The sequence below is a fragment of the Leiobunum rupestre genome, chromosome 5 (assembly GCF_980474605.1).
Source record: "Leiobunum rupestre chromosome 5, qqLeiRupe1.1.hap1, whole genome shotgun sequence".
NCBI classification, from domain to species: domain Eukaryota; kingdom Metazoa; phylum Arthropoda; class Arachnida; order Opiliones; family Sclerosomatidae; genus Leiobunum; species Leiobunum rupestre.
In genome coordinates, this window is record NC_143388.1 from 67,542,662 (window position 1) to 67,563,292 (window position 20,631).

Below are 20,631 nucleotides of genomic sequence, written 5' to 3' on the forward strand. Positions count from 1 at the left end.
TCAATGACCTAGTATTAAGGCGAAGCGCAACGACGACGGGTTATCCACAGAGAAATTACCTGTAGTGGTAAACCCTCCTTGGCCGTGACATAAATTTAACTCTTCGCACAGTGACAATTCATAACTTCAAATTTGTAGTTTCATGGGCAAGGGTGGCGCTATTACTTAAATATGTTTTCTATCATATTTGGTTTGATAAATATCATTAGTTCTTGTTATGGACACACCTAGAAAAAATATTTTAATGTTCTGTTCAATTTTAAGAGTAAACTTAGTTTTTTGATAAAAACTATTCAGACAGTTTAAAAATTGATTTGGGACCAACGTCACAAACGAAGAAAGTCCAGATATAAAATCATTAAAATCTACTGATCTTGTTGTTCTAGATTAGGATTCTTACAAAACGACTCTATCAGAACCTTAAGTACAAAATACATACTATCTCTTCAAGAGAGACCCGTCTATTACTGTCCATAAAAAGATGAAGAATGTTTCACTGAATCCACTTTGACACCAAGTGAAAATAACGAATTGGTAGCACTTGCCCGAATTTCATTGGTCCGAAACGAGGCGCAATTGTCCGAATACTCATTAGTCCGAACTTTAAAATTATGGCTCAGATGGCTGAATTACAGTTTCATTTGTCCAAAAATTATTTTCTATAGTTTTTGGGCAATTTAAACGTTCTATCCGTTTGTCAAATGTCCAAAATGTCTTTTGTCCCAACGTTATACATTGGTTTTAGTCAAATTCAAAAGAATCACATTTAATCGAATCCCTCACGCGCGGTTTTTTTTAATCTTAACAAGAATAATTGAGGAACTTCAATCTAACCCAAATTCCAATGAAAACCGACACCTAACCTAAACTATTTAACCTAACCTTACCTATAACCTGGGATACTTAAAGTGTAAATATTTCTTCCTACCTTTAATATTGTACTTTTTCTATTTTATTCATCGTGTGAAAGGAAATAAGGATCACCAAGTGTCTTCTTATTTTGCATCAAATTATTAGTGATCAAAAAATATAAAATTAATAAACGTTGATTATTAATTTTTAGTTTGAATGAAAATGGATTATAATGGAATCTGTGCAACACTTCTGTTGTATTTGACATCTTTACCTTTTACTTATTCTGAATTGAAACTCGAAACTAATGTTCTAACTCTTGACTTTAAGGTTAAAAGTATGTATTTATCTGTAATTAGAGAAATATCTTAAGCTCGGAAACAACTTTTGGGCCAGAGAGTAGTTTTGAAATGCGTTTAATTTAAGATCTTATACGTTCGTTAGTTATATATATCTTTCAAGCTCTGCAATTGAATCATTTTCAGCCCAAAAATACATTCTAAATGAATATCTAGTATTCTGATAATAGCTGCCTTGCATCCCTATTGCAGTCCTAAAATAATATTTTATTACGTTATTTTTATCAAAAACTGTTCAACCTAGAATTTTGAAACTACCAGCGTTCATTTAATTATCAACGAAATGTTGAAGAGCATTCTTGAGAACGTTGAAATAAAGTTAGTTCGATAAATAAGGCCTGTTTTACAATAATTGTTAAGTATAAACCAACTTGATACAAGACTGTTATTGCTTTTCCCATAAACTTGTCTAATGGTGGTTTTTGATACATCCGTTTTCTGTTATAATTATAATTAATTTGTCAAAATGTTTTCATGAGACTAATAAATATGTTTTTAACATTTAAATACTATGTACAAAGGTCAGCTTTCCATGCAAGATATTATAGTAATTAACAGCTAAGCTAAAACTCAAGGTACCACCATAGGCCTAAGTCAACAAATGGCTTGTACAATACTAGTATATACTATAATAAACCGTACCCAACTTTCATAAACTGTAGCCTATCGTACTAACCAGTTCGAACGGGCAGTCAGAAGAACGTTCATATGGCCTTAGTCATAACTTTAAAACCGTGATTTAGTAATTCAAAATTAAGCTAAATTGTCGTTCACTAATTTAATATTCAGCAAAATTGGCCAAAAAGGATACGACAATAGGATTCTTACTAAATTTAGCACTTTAAACAGTTCCGAAAATCAAGAAAATCCCTAGTTTCCCTACTACTTATAATAACCGATTGGTGTCTTTGTAGCCTACTTAAAATATAGAGATTGGATTTAAATATAATTTATTTATTTTAAGGTCGTCTTGAAGATATTATTAAAATGCTAGCAACAGAAATAAATGCTGATGTTTTATGTGAAAACCAAACTTGCTCGTTAACTTGCATGAAACCCGGCCAAATATTCATTGTGGAAATGCCAATACGCCCTATATACTTCAATAGACCCAAATTGAAATTCAATTGCTCATGTAAGTTTTCTTTGGCTTTTTTATGAAAATGTTTTGCAACTTTTATTATAAGGTTATGTTGATAAGGGAAATTTCATTTTATTTTAGAGTTCGGCCATATCAAAAAAATTAAACCATAAAGTTTTAAATAACAACTATTTAGAGTATTTAATCTTCATAAATTTGAACAAAATAAAGTGAATAAAACCTTTTTAGAGCAAGAAATAATCCTAAAATTAGCCTTGCTTAAATTAATTTGAGTTAATACTGAATAGAGTAAATGTTCAACCAAGCCGAAGCGGATCAGATTTAATCAAACCTAATTTTCAAAAAGAGTTCTTGTTGATTTAACTTCGCATCGAGGCTAATTACAAAGTCTAGTAATTTAAGTCAAAATTTTGGCCAACCTCCGTAAATTGTAATCAGGCTACATTTTTGTAGGCTCCTACATGTAGTCAAAAGTTCCCATCATTTGGTTGTGGCGGGAATTAGGCGCACAAAAATGGTTCTTGGCTTATATCTCCGTTGGTATTGTATTAAAGGCTAAAATCCAATTACGAAAGTAAGGGCGCAGCTATTTGCGCATTCACAATTTGAACGTCATACATGAAACGTGATTTACAATTTGGCACTTTCCTTGACTTAAAACGCGGCCTCCGCTTCTTGGCCTTCACTTGAAAATACGTTTCTATGCGCGTTTCCGCGTTTAAATGAAAAACTCGGCTAGCTATTATTGTTTCTGTTCTAAAACTGATGCGACGGATAAAGGGACACGCTGACGTTTGAAGGTAGCCATTTTCCCGCACTTGTTTCCTGAATAGGATTGGTCGTTAAAAGGTGGTAAATCCTGGACGAATTTATTAAACACTGGTGTGGCCCTTCAAGTGTAGGTCTGCTAACTCTGAAAGAAGCTAGTATTGAGAGGAACGAAAGGAAATTCGACCTAAAGCGCAATATAACTTCAATTAAAGTTCATATAAATGAAGCGTGCCATAAGTGTTACATCCGCAAGATTAACATTAATGCTTTCCAAAGGAAACTATATATAACACGAAAACGAGGGATATGCACATGGCCAACAAACTCCAGTGTGTCGTCAGAAATGAACGCGATTACGAAGGACGGACGACGCGTTTCAAGTCAGGGAAAGTGACAAACTTTAAAATTCGTTTCGGGTATAGTGTTCAAATTTCGATTGAGGTAAAAAGATAGTGCTTATCGAAAAAGTTCATAAAACCGTGTTTGTAGAAAATAACCGAGCCTTACATTTTATATTTGGGTGATTTATAGCCGTAAATACCATACAAACGGAAATATTAGAGTAAATCAATACATGTATTTGTTCGAATATTTCTAGCCCTACAAAATTGTGCACTGAAAAAAAATTGTTCTTATTTGAAAAAATCGCCGTTCAGAAGGCTGTCCCTGTAACAGAACGCCATTTTGTTCTAATATGAACAAAAAATATTCGTTCGATAAATAACGATGGTTGATGGTTCAATATTGAACTTAGATGTTCTATATTGAACAAACCTTCTTTGTTCAAATTAGAACGTTTTGTCGTTCGCGGTGGAACCCTTTGTCGTTCGTCGTGGATCATTTTCTCGTTGGCGGTGGAACGCTTTGTCGTTCGCCGTGGATCATTTTCTCGTTCGCGGTGGAACGCTTTGTCGTTGAAAGTATCACGCTTATATGTTAGTACATGTACATGAAACCAATACGAAGAAATCCATATAGGATTGTGTGTAAAACCTGTTCTAATGGTTACGATCTCCTAGCTATTGGATGGAATCTATGCTATTGTGTAGTTTACAAGCCTTCCTCCAGAGGGCGAAAGAGCATTCGTTCTTATTTGAACGAAATAAAATATCTTGAACATACCGTTCTCTGTAACATACCTTTAGAACGCTATCGTTCTTTTTAAAAGACTGTTCTAAGTTGAACGGCTTCTGAACGAATTTTTTTAACAGTGTGCTCACGAGAAAATGATGAGGACTTTTGACAACTTTTTCCGAAGTTAAACCTAAATTAACTGGGCTTAAACGGAATTAGGATGAAAACTAGACTTGTCCCCCTCATAGACAGCTTATGCTATTGCTTTGTGGATATAGGCCAATCCTAGAGGAAACAATCTTTGCAAAGCGTTGGGAAAGTTGAATCAGTGCGCCTCTAACAACGGTGAGAGCCTAGTGGGGGCCGAAAGATAAATAGGTTTATGTATTCTAAGAATATTATAATGATAACTTAAAAAACATTATTTATTTATTATTTCAAGAAGATAATAAGTTCTCAAGTGCGCGGAATGCACTTATCACTAAATTGAGCGCCATTTAAAAAATGTATCTTTACAGGGTCTCTTTTTTATTAGATTGCGCCACCCATATAGCACCTCTTGTCATGAATTTATTTTCCGTTTTAATATGATTGCCTAAAAGAGTTAAACGTGTTGTTGGACAACTTAATATGTTAACAATTTCTTTTATCAGCAATAACTTAAAAATGAAAGTATTATTTTAATGAAAATTTTCAATTTGCAGCTTCAGAGTGTTCATTTCTTTCAATATTAAATTGCAAAAAGTTTCTAACACAATGGTCTACCTGTAAGGTTAAAGAAAAACCATCCTGCGTTATGAGAGGAGGGGAAATTCCAACAGACCATTGCTTTTGTGGACCACAAAGTAAATTATCATTTTGCACAGCTCAATCAATAATCGAAATCAACTGAGGTTATTAATTAAATGTATTTATAAATATTAAGGGTTCTGTGAAGGTATTACTAGAAATTTGGGTACTTTTAATTTAATTTTACGGAAAAAGATGTTTTATAACAAGGCTTAATTGCTGCTCCATTTTATAAGCGACAGCTCAACGCGGAAGGCCTTAACGCTGTCCTTAATCGATTACTAAATTTATTACGATAACCACCACGCACCCATTGGTATTTAAGTTTTTAAGTTATGATTTCACAATAACCTTATAATCGCTTTGTAATCGGTGTAACTGTACTACATTTATTTATGATCCTTCGTAGTCGTTGTGGTCCTTTTGTAATCACTGTATTTTGTTCGTTTTTGCTGGTATCAGCTCGTAATCAATATAAAATTCACGCAATTGACGTGACCGCTGTAATCATGTCTTGATCACACTTATTTTTCCTCAATCACTGGAATTGACTTGTAATCGTTGTAATCGGCACGTTATTGTACAAGCTACATAATCACCAAATTGCCATTATCTCCGTAATCTAAGTAAAAGTTTTGATAAAATTAAAAATAAAACACTTACATAGTTGGCACGAATAAGTGTAAAATTTATTAATTCTCGACTAGTTGTCAAGAAATACAAAGGAAAAAATTAAAACACCCACTACGGTTAATATAAAATTCAATTCTCTTAAAAAATACATTGCCAAACATGGCCCAAATAAGGGCCATTATCACTTATTATATTTTTTGTACGTTTTTTAAAATTTCTACAGATTCTAGAGTATTACGTTCGAAATCATTTCGTGGCTGTGCTAGTTATTCCAATCAATACTGTGCGTGGGATCGTTTAGTACAGGGGCGGCTCCAGGGGGGGGGGGGGCATGGGACCATGGTCACCCTAAATGGTTGATAACTACGATGAGTATCATTTTAATATACGTGTAAGAAATCAATACAGCTTACTGTTTACATGCCGCCACGGTCTTTTACATGCAAGATATACTACAGCTACAGAAGAGCTACGTAACGTATACCTGCGGAGGTAAATTTGCCAGAACAGCGGAACTTCGACCGTCACCTATTTGCTAAAGCTCTTGCAGCTGCAGACCACGTCACTGACTCGATTCTGGAAAATCGAAACCCGTATTCGGAGACAAATTTCAAGGCCGTGGCAGGTGCAGCGATTAATGGATAGGTGGTGACGGCGGTTTCCGTTCCTTCTTCTAGAGGAGGCAAGGGCGCGGGCCAGGCCAATGGAAAATGTACGATACATTGTGTTTTTTTATTAAACTTCAGGAAATGTTATTGTTACTTTATAATAACAATTTATAACTACACAAAAACCTCGTTTTTGTCGCTGATTCAACTTGTTTGGGTGCACGTATGCGATTATGGTAAGTCACTAGTATCTTAGTGATAAAATTATTTTATTAAGCCTATTTGTGAAATTATGGATGTAGTGCAACCGTTCAACGATGGCGTTGTATTTTGTCGAAACTAAACCTAGTATATATAAGGGACAAACGATAAGTTTTATGGGAACTTTAGAATATCAAATGCAAGTGCTTTCTTATAAAAATATTCTAAAAATGTCGAAAGAGCTTTATAGAGTTTTATGGTTTTATCGAATGGGCTATTTTTAACAATAGGTACTTATGTTTTTTTTGTTTTGTTTATTGTTTTTGGTTTATTATTTGTCAAGGATTACAATAATGCAAAAAGTTTTAACCACAATTTATTATTTAGAAAGATATCATAAATATAAAATTGTTACATGCCAGCAAATTTGGGTAAAGTATAGAATAGCTGCCCCACACCCGATTTTTTTATATATATTTTTTGGATAGAGGTCAAGATGGGGATTATTTTAATGTTAAATAAGTTTTTGCCGGAAATGAATATTTACAAAGATATGAATTTTTAAACATTGGCCTTTTGCAGTGAATTTTCCCTAGGACGATTCTTTAAATTCCTATATTTTAATGCGTTTTTGGATAACGTGGGGCTGATGACGAAAAAGGAAAAATGTATAAATGGAAAACATTACTATCTTACTTTATTATTTTAGCTATTTTCGCCTTATTTCAATGCATTTTAGGGGTTTTGGCGGGCAAAATAGGTGAGGTTATTTATATTATTAGGTTAGTTTGATTAACATCGCGTTGACGATACTTGATGCGTCAGGCTTGGTGCTGTCCTTTAGGTTGCGTTATAGATGGCCCATAGCATTTTTTAGTATGGGGTTGGGTAGGTGCCGCGCACCCCCAGCGCTCGAGCGAAGTGAGTGTGCGGAGCCGTCAGGCGCCAATACTTAGAATACATTCGACGTTCTATAAGTCAACATCACACAGAAGACAAAAGTTAGTACTCCTTTGCATTTCAGCCTTTTTCTTTTTGGTCATCAGTCCTACGTTATCCAAAACGTATTAAAATCTAGGAATGTATAAAATCAAACACGACATCAGTCCTGCCTCATCCAACACGTACACAAATCTCGAAATATGTCGTTGTTTCCGTTGTAAAAATTTCTGGCAAGTAACAATTTTACATTGATCATATCTTTTTAAATAATAAATTGCGGTTAAAACTTTTTGCATTACTGTAATCCTTGACAAATAACAAACCAAAAAAAAAACAAAAAACAAAAGTTCCAATTGTTAAAAAATCCCTTCCTCTTTCCCAGTACTGTAAGTAGTATTACAGTGCATGGGTAACTGGGTATACAAATCCACAAGTGTCTGTTTTTTATGTCTTGAAAAATTCTACGAAGGTGCCCCCCCCCCCCAAATTTTTTGTCTGGAACCGCACCTGGTTTAGTAGGTGCAGCGAGACAGCTGATTTTTCAAAGATCCTATTAAAGAAATTTTTATATTGAGATAAAAAATTTTATAGGCCTTTTGGTTTGACTAAATTTACCAAACCTGTTTTCCCTTAATTTAACATATTTTCGATTTTATTGTTTGGTCTGTATGCAAATTTTTGTTTAGATGTTTGAATTTTATTTTTAAATAGTTTTTAAATTGATACGAAACCTGAGGTTAACGTAGTAAACTTAGTATCTAGTTAAGTTTTAATTATTAATTTTGAAAGCATGCAGTCATTTATACAAGGGTCAAAGCCCCGATGGTAGGCTATAGATTTAATATAATGTAGTTATTTTTTAACAGCTACGTCATCGGAACATATATTTTTCATGCACCATGATAGTTTGCATATTCACTTTACTTCACCGTAAATTAAAAAGTTGGTTAACTTTCTATTAAAGGTTTGTACGGAAATAACTAAACTCAAAGAAATATGCATATTATAGAGGAAAAAGCTTTTGGAGTATTTCAAAACGTTGAAAATAGCATGTATCAAAGAAACTTGTATTTTAGTCATACCTAAACAGTATATCACTAAATGATGTAGTAAGGCTGATATAATAGGCTTAATGAGGCTATTATCACTTTATACAGCGGCCAACACGAGAAGTGCATAAACTGCTCGATTTTTGTCTTCTTAACCGACGATTTGCTGATATGAATCACAAAGTTTCTGCTAAGCAGACGTTAATCCATCCGTTTAAGAGCTTGTCACGTTTGCCGCTACTATTTTTAAGTAAAATGAAAATTTAAATGATGATTACACCTTCGTCAAAGAATAATCTCTATTCGCAACCAAAAGAAATAAAAGGGGGCGCTTCGGTTTGTCCAAGATGGCGCGATCTCAAGGAAACAAATAGGCGACTTAACGTAGTAAGCTAGATAATTGGGACGTTTAAATTAGACTGATAGAATTATTTTGAAGGTGTGTTTGTAATATTTTGCAATAAAATGGTTACGTATTGCTGCGTGTTTGATTGTAAAAACAACGGTACCATGGAAGGTATGAGGTTTCATCGTTTTCCTTCAAAACAGCCGAAATTAGCTAAGGCTTGGGAAGTTGCGTTAAAAATGGGAAAGACACCCAGTAAAACTATGGTTGTTTGCTCTTCACATTTTAAAAAAGATGATTATAAAAATATTCCTGAAACACATAAAGGTAAGTCAATTCTGGTGTAATACTAAACGTTGTTTTTAATCTTGATCTTGATATTATTTTACAGATCATTTCAAATATCCACCTCGCCTACGGCCCTTAGCAATTCCTTCTGAGAAACTACCTCTTCGTAAGCATGATAGAAAGACAACACCTTCATCTCAAAGGAGAGCAAATAGATATATTGTAAGGAAAAATAGGCAGACTTCTCTCAACAAGATCAGCGAACCCGAGAGTAACGAAGACGAAGATCCGGAGCAAGAACACTTGGAACCTCAACCGCCTCTACCAGTTGAAATAGCTCAAACTGATGATAATGCCATTAATACTTTAGAAAAAGGAATCATGGTAAACACGCTAGCAGAACATAAATGTAAAGTAGCTGCTAATTGCGGAGTATTGGAACAAAAAACTGTTGTGTGTTTGACAGGAGTTCAATCGATGGAACTTTTTGATGAGATTGTTCAAATAGTAAAAGAAGAATTTCCAAGTAAAAGTGCATTGCCAGTCGCGGACAGAATTTTACTTACATTTATGAAACTTAAATTAGGTATTACGTACACTGCTCTCGGAGCTCTTTTCGGTCTTAGCCAGCAAATAACGGCTAATTATTTCAAACAAACAATATGCCAATTAGCCACGGTTTTAGAATCATCAGTTCCATGGCTAGAGAAAGAGGAAATCATGGAATCTATGCCACTTTGCTTTAAAGATTATGAACATACGAGGACGGTGTTAGATTGTACAGAGGTCTCCGTTGAAAAGCCTAGGTGTCTAAAATGCAAGATAAAAACTTACTCTCATTACAAAGGTACCAATACCGTTAAAGTGTGCATTTGTGTATCTCCATCTGGTGTGATTACTATGGTGAGTCAGGCGTTTGGGGGTAAATCATCTGATAAACAAATTACCGAAAAGTGTGGAGTTCTTGAGAAGTGCATACCGTATGTAGATGCCATTATGGTGGATAAAGGGTTTGCAATTGAAGACTTGTGTAGTGTAAGAGCGCTGAAGTTAATTAGGCCGCCTTTTCTTAAAAGAAAGGCTAAAGGACAAAACACTAGAAAGAGGGGCCAATTTTCCCGAGAAGATGCCTTGCTAACTTCAAAAATCGCTAGCGCTAGAGTTCACGTTGAGCGAACAATTCAAAGATTGAAAACTTTCAATATTTTTAACAAAAGCATACCGTGGGATTTACTTCCTTACATTAACAAAATGTTTATCGTTGCGAGTGCTGTTGTAAATTTGTCAACATCTATATTGGCAGATAATAAATTTTAGTACAATCATAAATTGCTAAATATTTTATTTACTCAAAAATAAACAAAAAGTAAAATAATACTGTAATTCAAGTCTGAGGAACAATGGTTTAGGAACGAATTGCAATTTTTAATTGCATAATAACATTTATCCTGAACCAATATTGCTTAGGATTTTAGTTCTATATATTTCTTCAAAAAATATTTAAAATAAACAAATTGCAATTTAATTAAAAGCTTAGTAACAAATACTTCAGCTATTTTAACTTCAACTACTAATATGTCATTGCTTTTCTTTGAATAAATGACTAGGTGTGCTAGCGAGAGCCCTAAAATTGCAAGGTTTAGTTGAATTTGTCCATAGAATTTATGTTTGGTTTTTAATTTCAACGTCTCCTCTTTGTGGTTCAAAAAATTCAAATCTTTAACTATTTCATCAAGGGGCTTATCATTTCCCGCTGTAGGACATTTCACTTCAATCAAAATTGACTTATTTAATCCATCCGGCGAACAAGCCAGGTACGGATGATCTGGGTGTATGACTAGACCAATTCGTGTAACATTTACTCCAAATTTTTCCTCATACTTGGCAATGGCAATAGGTTCGTTAATAATTCCATACTGAGTATTTTCATTTCCACGAAATTTTGATTCAATCATTTTGGCAATCTTCTCCGAGGAGTCTTTCTGATAAGTGTAAAACTCATAGCACCTGCTTGCGGTCATTCTCTTTCCTCTGTTAGACAACCAAAAATCACTAGTCTGGGTAATTGTTGTAATTGCAATTTGTAGAGCCTCCTCACTTGTGACTGTGATGTTAGTTTCATAGAATTTTTTTTCAGTTTCAGATAGTCCATCAACTAAGGTTCCAAGATTTTCATCCAACACCTTCATATTTTCACAGTCAAGCATTATGTTGAAACGTATTTTGATATCATCAAAAGTGTCAGAGATGGCAGAGCTTGCGGTGGCTGGATTTTTATCTTTTAATGGAGATTTAACAAATTCTTTCCTAATTTTTGGGCCAGGTAAAATATGTTTATGAAGCGCCGTTTCGTACTTGGATGAACGAAGAAGCCTTAATAAGATACTCCGTTGCTTATTTTTATCAAATGATGGAACCGCATACTTGGGTGGCCCAACACAACACATATCACTAATGGGTTCCCCTTTGTGCATTTCAATCGATTGCTTCTTGAGTTTTCCCCATTTCCGAGTAACGTCAGTACAAGACTTCGTTTCTTTACATAATGTGTTACTCTTATTAACGAGTAAAAGAACGGCAATACAATGCTTGCAATATCCACCGCTCCCACTTGGACATGTACAGATCACTTGAAATTCTGTGAACTCCACATTTAGTTCTAAAGTTACATGGTGGGGCTCCTCAGAGAAGGCAGAAGACTGCAGTACAAGAGCCTCCACTTTGTACCCTTTAAGCTTCTCGGACGTTCCAGTAATACTGCAGGAAATGATATGATTACTTCTTAGTTTTTCCTCTCCTTGTTGTAAACAATTGACTTTGGTTCCAACATATTGTATTATTTTAATTAGAGGCAGTCTGACATCAACTTCTATTTTAAAAACAAATTAATGTTTAAAATGCAACCTAAAGAACAAGCTTAGGCATAGGCCTAGTTTAGACTTTTTAAATAATATTTACCTTCTTCAGCATCGACAGTAGGGGTATTTCGATCCATTTCCGTGGTGCTGGTTTTTTCTGAGAAAAAGTACTAATTAATAATTCATTAATTTTCGAAATACATGTAGAATACTTACACCAAGTGTATGTATGCCTAGACATGCCTCCAGCTGACAGCAGTACTGTTTCCTTTAGATCGTAGTTCTGCTTTTTCGCCACTAGGTGGCGATACCATATCTTTTGGTTGCGAATTCACGCATCATTTCTTCTTTCTGTGTAAGAATTGTGTGAACCTCCGGAATTGGATAACGGAAAAGTGGAGAGTAAACTGCACGATGAATTAGATTTCAATAAGAAGTGCAGTTTTACTTGCGACCCCCATTTCGTAATTAAAGGAGTGCAAACGATGTATTGTACCAAATGAGGTGATTTGTCTGAAAACATGCCCAAGTGCGTGCATGGTAAGTAGAAACAATTCATTACTATTAGTAAGCCAGTAATTCCGTTTGATATTCGTAATAAAAATCTTTGGATAATATTGCTTTACTTTGGCCTGCTTGTCGATCGAGTTAACTACTTAAAACAAAACAAAAACCTGAAAAATTATTTATTTTGAAATAGTTGATTGCCCCAGAGAGGAAATGAAACGATGCTTTAATAACGAGAAATGTAAATATTTAGAGGAGACAATCTGTGAAGCATCTAACTCTGATTTCATGTGTGGATGTCGTGGAACTTTTGAGTATTGTTGATAATTAATCTCTAGGTAGGATTTTTTATTACTTTAATAAACTCTAAATGTCCTGGTTTTACTCGTTCATGTATGTTGTGATATTGATCACTTCACCTTACATCCAGAAAATGTAAAATTTAAATTGATCGGTAATTAAAACCAACATTTGAATTGTACTGAGATTAATGTCCAATATAATGTTCCGATATAAGGATATAAAATCTACATTTTATTAAATTTAAAATACCAAATATTATAACCGAAACACTTACGTTTTAATAATATGACTAGTGCTCTAGCAGTTTAATTTAAATCGACATTCTCTGATCTAAGATGCGAAAACATACTTATCTATATGAACTCTAATATTCTTAAAGTTATCTTAAACGACCGGAAACCAAAAGTTAAAAGTATAACCCAATCAAGATAAGAATGCAGATCATAAAATGTAATGTTCATGTTGTAGGATAAAAAGTAAGACAAATTAAAAACCTGGCCCTTCCGCAGCCCACTCCGCGTTTGACCTATTTGAACTTCCGGCTAATGCAACAAGAAGTTGCGATCAAATGGGGACTATACGGACAGAAGCAGTAACAGCATGGGCTGAGCTTTATTAGCAAAACACATTCTTTGACACCAGCACCCGAAGTGTTTGGGATTTCTGAAAGTCTATATCAGGCGGTGAAAAGTAGCCGTTATTTACGGGAAAAGTGAAGAAAAATGGTTTAATTAATTTTACGAAACACAGACTTATATATAAATAAAAATTATAAACGAAATACAATTGTCCTAACTGATATTTGTGACCCTTACCGTACTGCTTTAAGACGTCAACGGTTATAGATTTAAGCCGGAAATCACAGGTGCTACCTCATAAATCGAAATTGGACGAAATCGATAAACAAATAATATTCAAAGGATGAATCTCCCGAAAAATTCAAACATTCAACGAAAATAAGAAATAAGGAGGTGTTGGCGTATTTTAATAACATGGGGTAATTCTTTTTAATTTAATGATTTTAAAAATTACTTTTATCAATCTAACATAAAATGCTATTGAATTTTCTTAACTGTTTCAAGTTGATCCACCTATTTATTTATTTATTAGTCGGAAATGTTTATATTTTAAATCGATTTTATTATTTCGACATTCACATTGTTAAACTTAGAAAGAAGACCACGCTTACGTACCTAAAACGATATATTAAATCACAAAAACATTGAATTCGTTTTGAAACCCCATTTTAGCGGAGTAGGTGATTCTTAGTTCCAAGCCGTAATTTCCGTTGTTACAGATATTTTTATCACTTTTGTTGTCTTAGTTTTCAATATCAAAAAAGATAATCACACAAGAAAAATGGAAGAAAATTTTTTTATTTCATATTGACCATTAGAATTGCCCCTAGTAATCATTTTCTAATAACGTGATTGATCTAGTAATGCGCACGGAAATAGTTGAAATGAGTCAGTATAGTCAATCTTCAACTATTTTGGTATAAAATTTTACAGAGATGATGGAGTATTATTTGATACTTTAAATTTTTCTTTCACTCCAACCCGCAATATCGCAGAAAAGGTAAACTTCCACCGTTATGTAGAAACCTCCAATGTATTGCGCTCAACGGGTTTAATCGCTTTGCTGACACTATAAACAACGTCATGGTTGGCTTCCTTTAGCCATGAATTGGCTTTAGGCTTACGCTCATACTGTTTACCACTACAAAAGAGAAAAGGTTTACTTTTTGCGGTAAAAAGTTTCGCCCACGCGATCAAAACTATTTCAACGGTTCTTTCGGAAGTAAATATTTGACAATCTCCGCTGTACCATAACAACGCTATTAATTGCCATTTTAAAATTTTGACTGTTATAACTTCTGGTAATTATGTACGTGGCAGTTATACTGGTATAACGAATTTTTGGACTAGGAATCTTTACTGTAGGTGTACGATTCACATTTATAATTGATTTAACGATGATTTCGAAATTTCAACATTGGCGTTTACAAAATTTTGCCATGAGACAGCCTATCTTATGATTAACCATTTAAAGAAAAAAGTATGGAGACACTACCAACTTGACCACGAAACATTATTACTTTTAGAGAATATTTATACAATTGCTTCACTTAGCAACGCTCGCATTGCGCGCATGGTCGCTGTTTTAATGCGAGTACCACATTAAAATACAGATACCAAAAGGAAATTAAGAACTTAAACTAGTTCGCACCTTTGCCCATAAATAGTAGGAAATTCCCGTTTCAAGAAAAAGGTCTATGTTCTCCATAAAGTCACGTTAAGTGGGTGCTCGTAGATATAAATGATTGAAAGTCATTTCAGTTCTAATATTTGGCGTTTTCGTTTTTTTCAATGTAGTTAAAAATACCAGTTTCAATTGCGGATTACCATCAATTGAAAATGGGATGATTGAATGTGTCGAACAGGGTTGTATCGCAACTTGCAAACATAATTACTATTTGGAAGGACAAGGATTGATAAAATGTGAAAACGGAATATGGAAAGGTAGCTTCGGAAAATGTAAAGGTAAGTCTAAATATAAAAGCAATTTGTTCATAAACGAGATCAGGAGAACACCAGATATCTCTTTAAAAACAAGTCACTTATGGTTTAATTATAACACGATATACTTTGGATTTCTTATCCTTTTAGTCGACTAAGAGGCCACGTCTCTGATATTATTGATGCTTTTAATAGCTTAAACCATAAATTAATAATAAGATGTGATTCGTTCTTAGACGTAAATTTGGACTTAAACACGTTACTTAAATTCGGGGAAACAAGTTAATAAATGTTTCTGAAACGCTAACTGCACAATAAAATTAAGGTGATTACTCTTTTTTAATTCTAATTTGGTTTTTGGGACTCATTGAATTAGATCTATTTTGTTGGTTCAAATAGTTTCTATAATAATTGACGTAAATTTCATTTTCAAGTTTAATTTTTGCTTAACCATTTGCTGCGAGTTTTGCTCAGACAAAAATATATTAATTCAGTTTAACCATTTCTAAAATTGTTATTATTTAAGAAATAACAACACAATTTTAGCTAAAGAGTTTATTTTTCTTAATAAGATGACGGAAAGTCGCTCAATTTGGACGATCTTATAATAAAGTGGTTTTCATTTTTACATTGTCAACGATATCGCAAAGTATTTAAAGAACTCCTTTGAATTCGTTTTTGAACGATCATTTTCAATAAATGAAATTGCTTCCTCGCATGATATATATGGCTTAACTGAAACACGAACAAATGAACCTAATTAATCATTTGCTGAAAAACAATATAAAAATTATAATTTAAGCTGACTTGGCGCGGAAGCAGTTGGTTTTGGTGGCGTACCATTATTTCCGCGTCTTCAGTGCGATGCTTAACGCATTATACAGTTTGATAAAAAACAAGGCTATTACATTTTACTTTGCCTTAAAGGTTTTGGCCTACTAGCGTTTTGTAGTTACGCAAACATGTTTTAAAAATATAATAAAATGTTAACTTTGAGTGGCATAGAGAATGTTTTCAATAACTCGGTGATAAGCAGTTTTGAATTTTTAATTAAAGCTACCACCTATAATTGCACACCACCGCCAAAACACGAAGGACAATATATGTCGTGTGTCCGACGTTCCATAAATCAGCCTTGGAATTGCCACTTTAGGTGCGAGTACCCATATTTCCAAACTGGTGGACAACGCAGCATAACTTGTCAAGAAAATGGAGAATGGTCAGATAAACCCGGATTAGATTGTAGACGTAAGCAGAGAGTTTTTCAATTTCAACTTCCTACTACCTATCATTTCTACAATTCCAGGTTTACCAGCCGATTGAATGTAACCGAAAACTAAAATTAATTTAGAAGGAAAAGAATACAGTCATGCCGGAAGGAAATCAAACCCGGTTTCTATTCAGATGTTTTTGAAAAACCTCACATTATTCCAAATTCAGGAGATGATATGCATGTAATTAAATTGAGCCCGATAAAATTTGCCTATTGTTAACTAGCTTTGGTACGAGGAGGGGTACTTTTTTGCTTTTCCAACATGAAATTCCACTATGTGTTTATCAAACATATTTCAAATGACATCGGTTTCACGGCCGTATCTTTTCAAATGATCGTCCCAAAAGGGTTTTTGTCTATTTTCGGCCTAGTATGAAAACTTGAACTTCTGAATTTTAATTATTTCGACGTTAAAATTAAAGGATTAACCAGAATTCCAATCGAATTTTATTCAGGTCAATGCTTTGATGAAATACAAAAAATGTTCCAAGGACAAAACCTTTTTAACAGATTACATATATATTTACATATATCGTTTAAAATATTTTATGCGAGAATGATAGAAAAAAATAAGTATTTTTTTGTTTATTTAAAAAATAATTGTAATTAGGTTTTTATTACCTATTCATTAATTGATGTACATATTTATCATATGATAATGTATATATTTTAAAACTCTTCACTTAAATTTAAGCCTTATAACCGCTATATTTAGTAAGTTTATAAAAAATAAAATTATAAAAAAGTGCGTAAAATATTTTATATTTAACTTTGAAATGTTGCTGTTATTTTTGTTGTGACTAATATTAAACTAAAACTTAATTATATATAACAAAAACAACAATATATTTCCGTATTATGACTTTTGTGATCCTTTTTATTTGGGAGAATGGTTAATTTAAAAAAAATGTCAATAAATGTGAGCTCTTCATTGAAAAATGTTTGATAAACACATAGAGGAATTTGAAATTGGTAAACTGAAAAAGTACGTCTCCTCGTGTTTAACATAGGCAAATTCTGTCGGGCTCTATTTTATTACATGCATAACATCACCTAGATTTAGTTTTATGTGAGCTTTTTTAAAACATCTGAATAAAAACCAGGTTCAATTTCCGTCCGGCAATTATTTATTTCTTTCCACCCAAGATTAATTTTTTTTTAGGTTCCTGAATTTCTCTGTAGAGTTATAAACGTCGGTGGCTGAATGTTAGAAAACGCGTCTGCCATGCAGGTGACTCGGTTTCAAATCCCAAATGTGGCTATTGGTCTTGACAATTAGACGTATATCATAATCGATTGGTGAAATCCGTGCCATTTGGATGTTGAAAAGTGTATCGTAAGCCTCAGCATTCGGTTCGTCTTTAAGATAAGAAAACGGTAATTATCCACAACATAAAAACCCTCAACACAAAATGGTAACACACCCAAGGTGCCGCATTATTGCTTTTCGTATATCAGATCACGTTATGGGAACGGTTATTAACGTTGCCTGCTCTACATTTCTGGAATTTGCGAACACCGCACTTACACTTTTCACCGTGACGCCAACTGCGAACACCGTTCTGTCTTTATGCCCCAGGTTAAAAATTTAAATTTAATATTTAAATGCTATTAAATACAAAGGGGTGATCTTGTGAATTTAAATAATTAAAACCGATAACTACCAAATGACAAAGAAGAAAATATTCAGATACTCTGTCGATATGTCATTCTATTTTATATCCGATACATACAATTTATTAGATAGCAACAACGATGTGGGAGAAGTTAGTTATTCCAAGTAACAACCATCTCTGATTAAGTTAATTTATCTAAGCTAGATTACATCTATGGATAAAAAATGAAAAGTTATTTAAAAATGTTTTAAATAAAGCTATTATATGTGTTTAATGTTTTTCTTAAATTGGTTAGAAAATAGTTAATATGCCGAATTTTTTTCGGAACAAAACCACGGTTTTTGTTTTTTTTAACAAAGATTTTGTTAACCTTGTTATATCTTAATCGATAAATTGCCACGAATCACCTTTCAATTATCATACATTTACGAAAACCATATCCTTCAAGGCATTAAACAAAACTTTATTTGTCGTTCCAAATTTGAATTTAAAGTGAAGACGATTGTATCACCCATTAATTAGGTTAGAGTCAATTTTAAAGGGTTAAGGGGTCTTAAGTTTAAGTAGTGAGCTGTTGGCTGGTGTGGCATGCAGGGCTTGCCACCACCCTCCTACGCATTGTAACCCGGCCACCTTAATTAATGGCTTTAAAATTCGCTTGATAGCTTAGGCCTATGGTGGTGCCTTGGTATTAGCCTAGCTGATTATTTAAAGTTAGAGTTACATTATAGAAAAACCTATTAGGTTTGATAGTGTCTTTATTTGAAAATACTTAAAAGTTTAACGTATATGTCACTTTATCACTTTTTAGAATGTCATAAAAGCATTTTATCGTATTATTATTCTTACGGAATTTTATTATTACTATTCGTAAAAAACCTTCTGAAGTGTTGTCGGAATTACTTCTGGAGAGGTGTTAAAATATACGACCTTCGCTCTCACCGTTAAATATATTTATTTTCCTGAGAGTGTTCTCTCTAAAACGTTGTCACTCGCCAATTTACTTCTAATTCAAACAAAAGCGCGCGATAAAACCAACCGGTAATTTTGTATCATCGGTTGAATTAAACCATATTTAACATTAAATTGCAGTCCAAATAAGAGAAAATAGGGGAAAGTGTAGATCTTTGCCGATCGCACGCGTCGCCTTGTTTAAGGGGCCGAAAAACCCTCAAGAATAGATGTCCCCTCCCCCCATCTCGCCGAAGCCTCTTCACATTTCATGAGCATCTCGATTTTTTATTACCGTGTGCTAAAAAAATTGTTGGTTTTTTATTTTATTTTAAATCCGAGTAAATAATTGTTTTATATGACTTATTTAACTTTTATACTATATTTATAAACAAAGCCCGTTTTGAAAGTAAATTTATATTTTCAAATGCGAAAATTAGATGAAAGGCACATTTCGTCACGTGTTTGCTAAGCTTTGTAGCCTGGAGTTTTATGGTTTATTTCAAGTCAAATGGTTACGCAAGGCATCACATAAAACCCAGTCATTTGGATAGATAGTTTTAAGGATGCTATTGCTGAGTTAGACGAAAGGGGAATCAACAGGACCATAATTGAAAATCTACAAAACAGTGTTGCGTTAAACAAAACGTGTATCCTTGGCCTGAGCTAAGGCCTGAGTGTATTTGTAGATAGTTTATTTATTTTTTAGTTTTAGATTTGGAATAATTTGGTGACCGTCTTTCATTTTGCGTGGTGGCATATCCTTCAGCTTAAAACATTTCTCGTAATCACCGTAAAACCAACTAATTAAAAAATATATTTATAAAATTAACGCATTCTTAAAACCGGAGTCACCCATGTAAAAACTAAAGGCCAAGAAACCAAAGGTTAAACTTTTTACATTAAAGCGCGTTTTTTCTAGAAAACGAGAGCTAAACGTATCTCAGACTACCTCGTTCAGCACTATATTCCCGAGAAGAATGACGTTGGGGTCCCATGACTTACGCGAGTCATTATTGGTTCTCGCTGGTTGGAGGGAATTTGAAAAGATTGAACCCCTCAAACAAGGGAGCGGGCGAACAGTTAATTTTTGTTTTAAGAGCTACACTCTCTCCTATTTTTCATCGAGCTTTCAACTTTATCAATTTCCTTTCCATTTTAGCTAAATCGAGAAACGAAGATACCTGCTTACAAATAAACGATTTTTAATTGTTTAATTACATTAATTAATTTGTCATTACAATAAGCATGGCAAATACCAACAATATACATGGTGCTCGGACAGACATTTTTCAAGTATCGTTCTGACAAGTTATGAATATAAGTTGAATATGCGTCGTTATTCTTTGGAACCGCGCAAAACTATGCTAGAGTTATTTCTTGGTAGACAATGCTTCTAGAGTTGGCCAATTGTTTAAAATATGCTAGCCTTATAAGAGACCTAATCACCACACTGTCCTCCGAGATGTCCGTGACTTCGAAATATAATGTTAGGTCAATCCGATGTTCTAAGGTTCCGAGGACCAGATTATCATCCCATCAACATGGAAAATATTATTATCGCCTATTTTGTTACGTAACCTCGAGACA

At 33.7% G+C, this 20,631-nt stretch overlaps 1 protein-coding gene across 1 annotated transcript; it reads left to right on the forward strand.

Annotated features, from left to right (window-relative positions):
- Window positions 1-8,845: 8,845 nt before the first annotated feature.
- LOC149945654 (uncharacterized) lies at window positions 8,846-10,331 on the forward strand. Its single transcript, XM_090176657.1, has 2 exons — window positions 8,846-9,053; window positions 9,118-10,331. The coding sequence occupies exons 1-2, from the start codon at window positions 8,846-8,848 to the stop codon at window positions 10,329-10,331; spliced, it is 1,422 nt and encodes a 473-aa protein (XP_090032783.1).
- The last annotated feature ends 10,300 nt before the right edge of the window (window positions 10,332-20,631 follow it).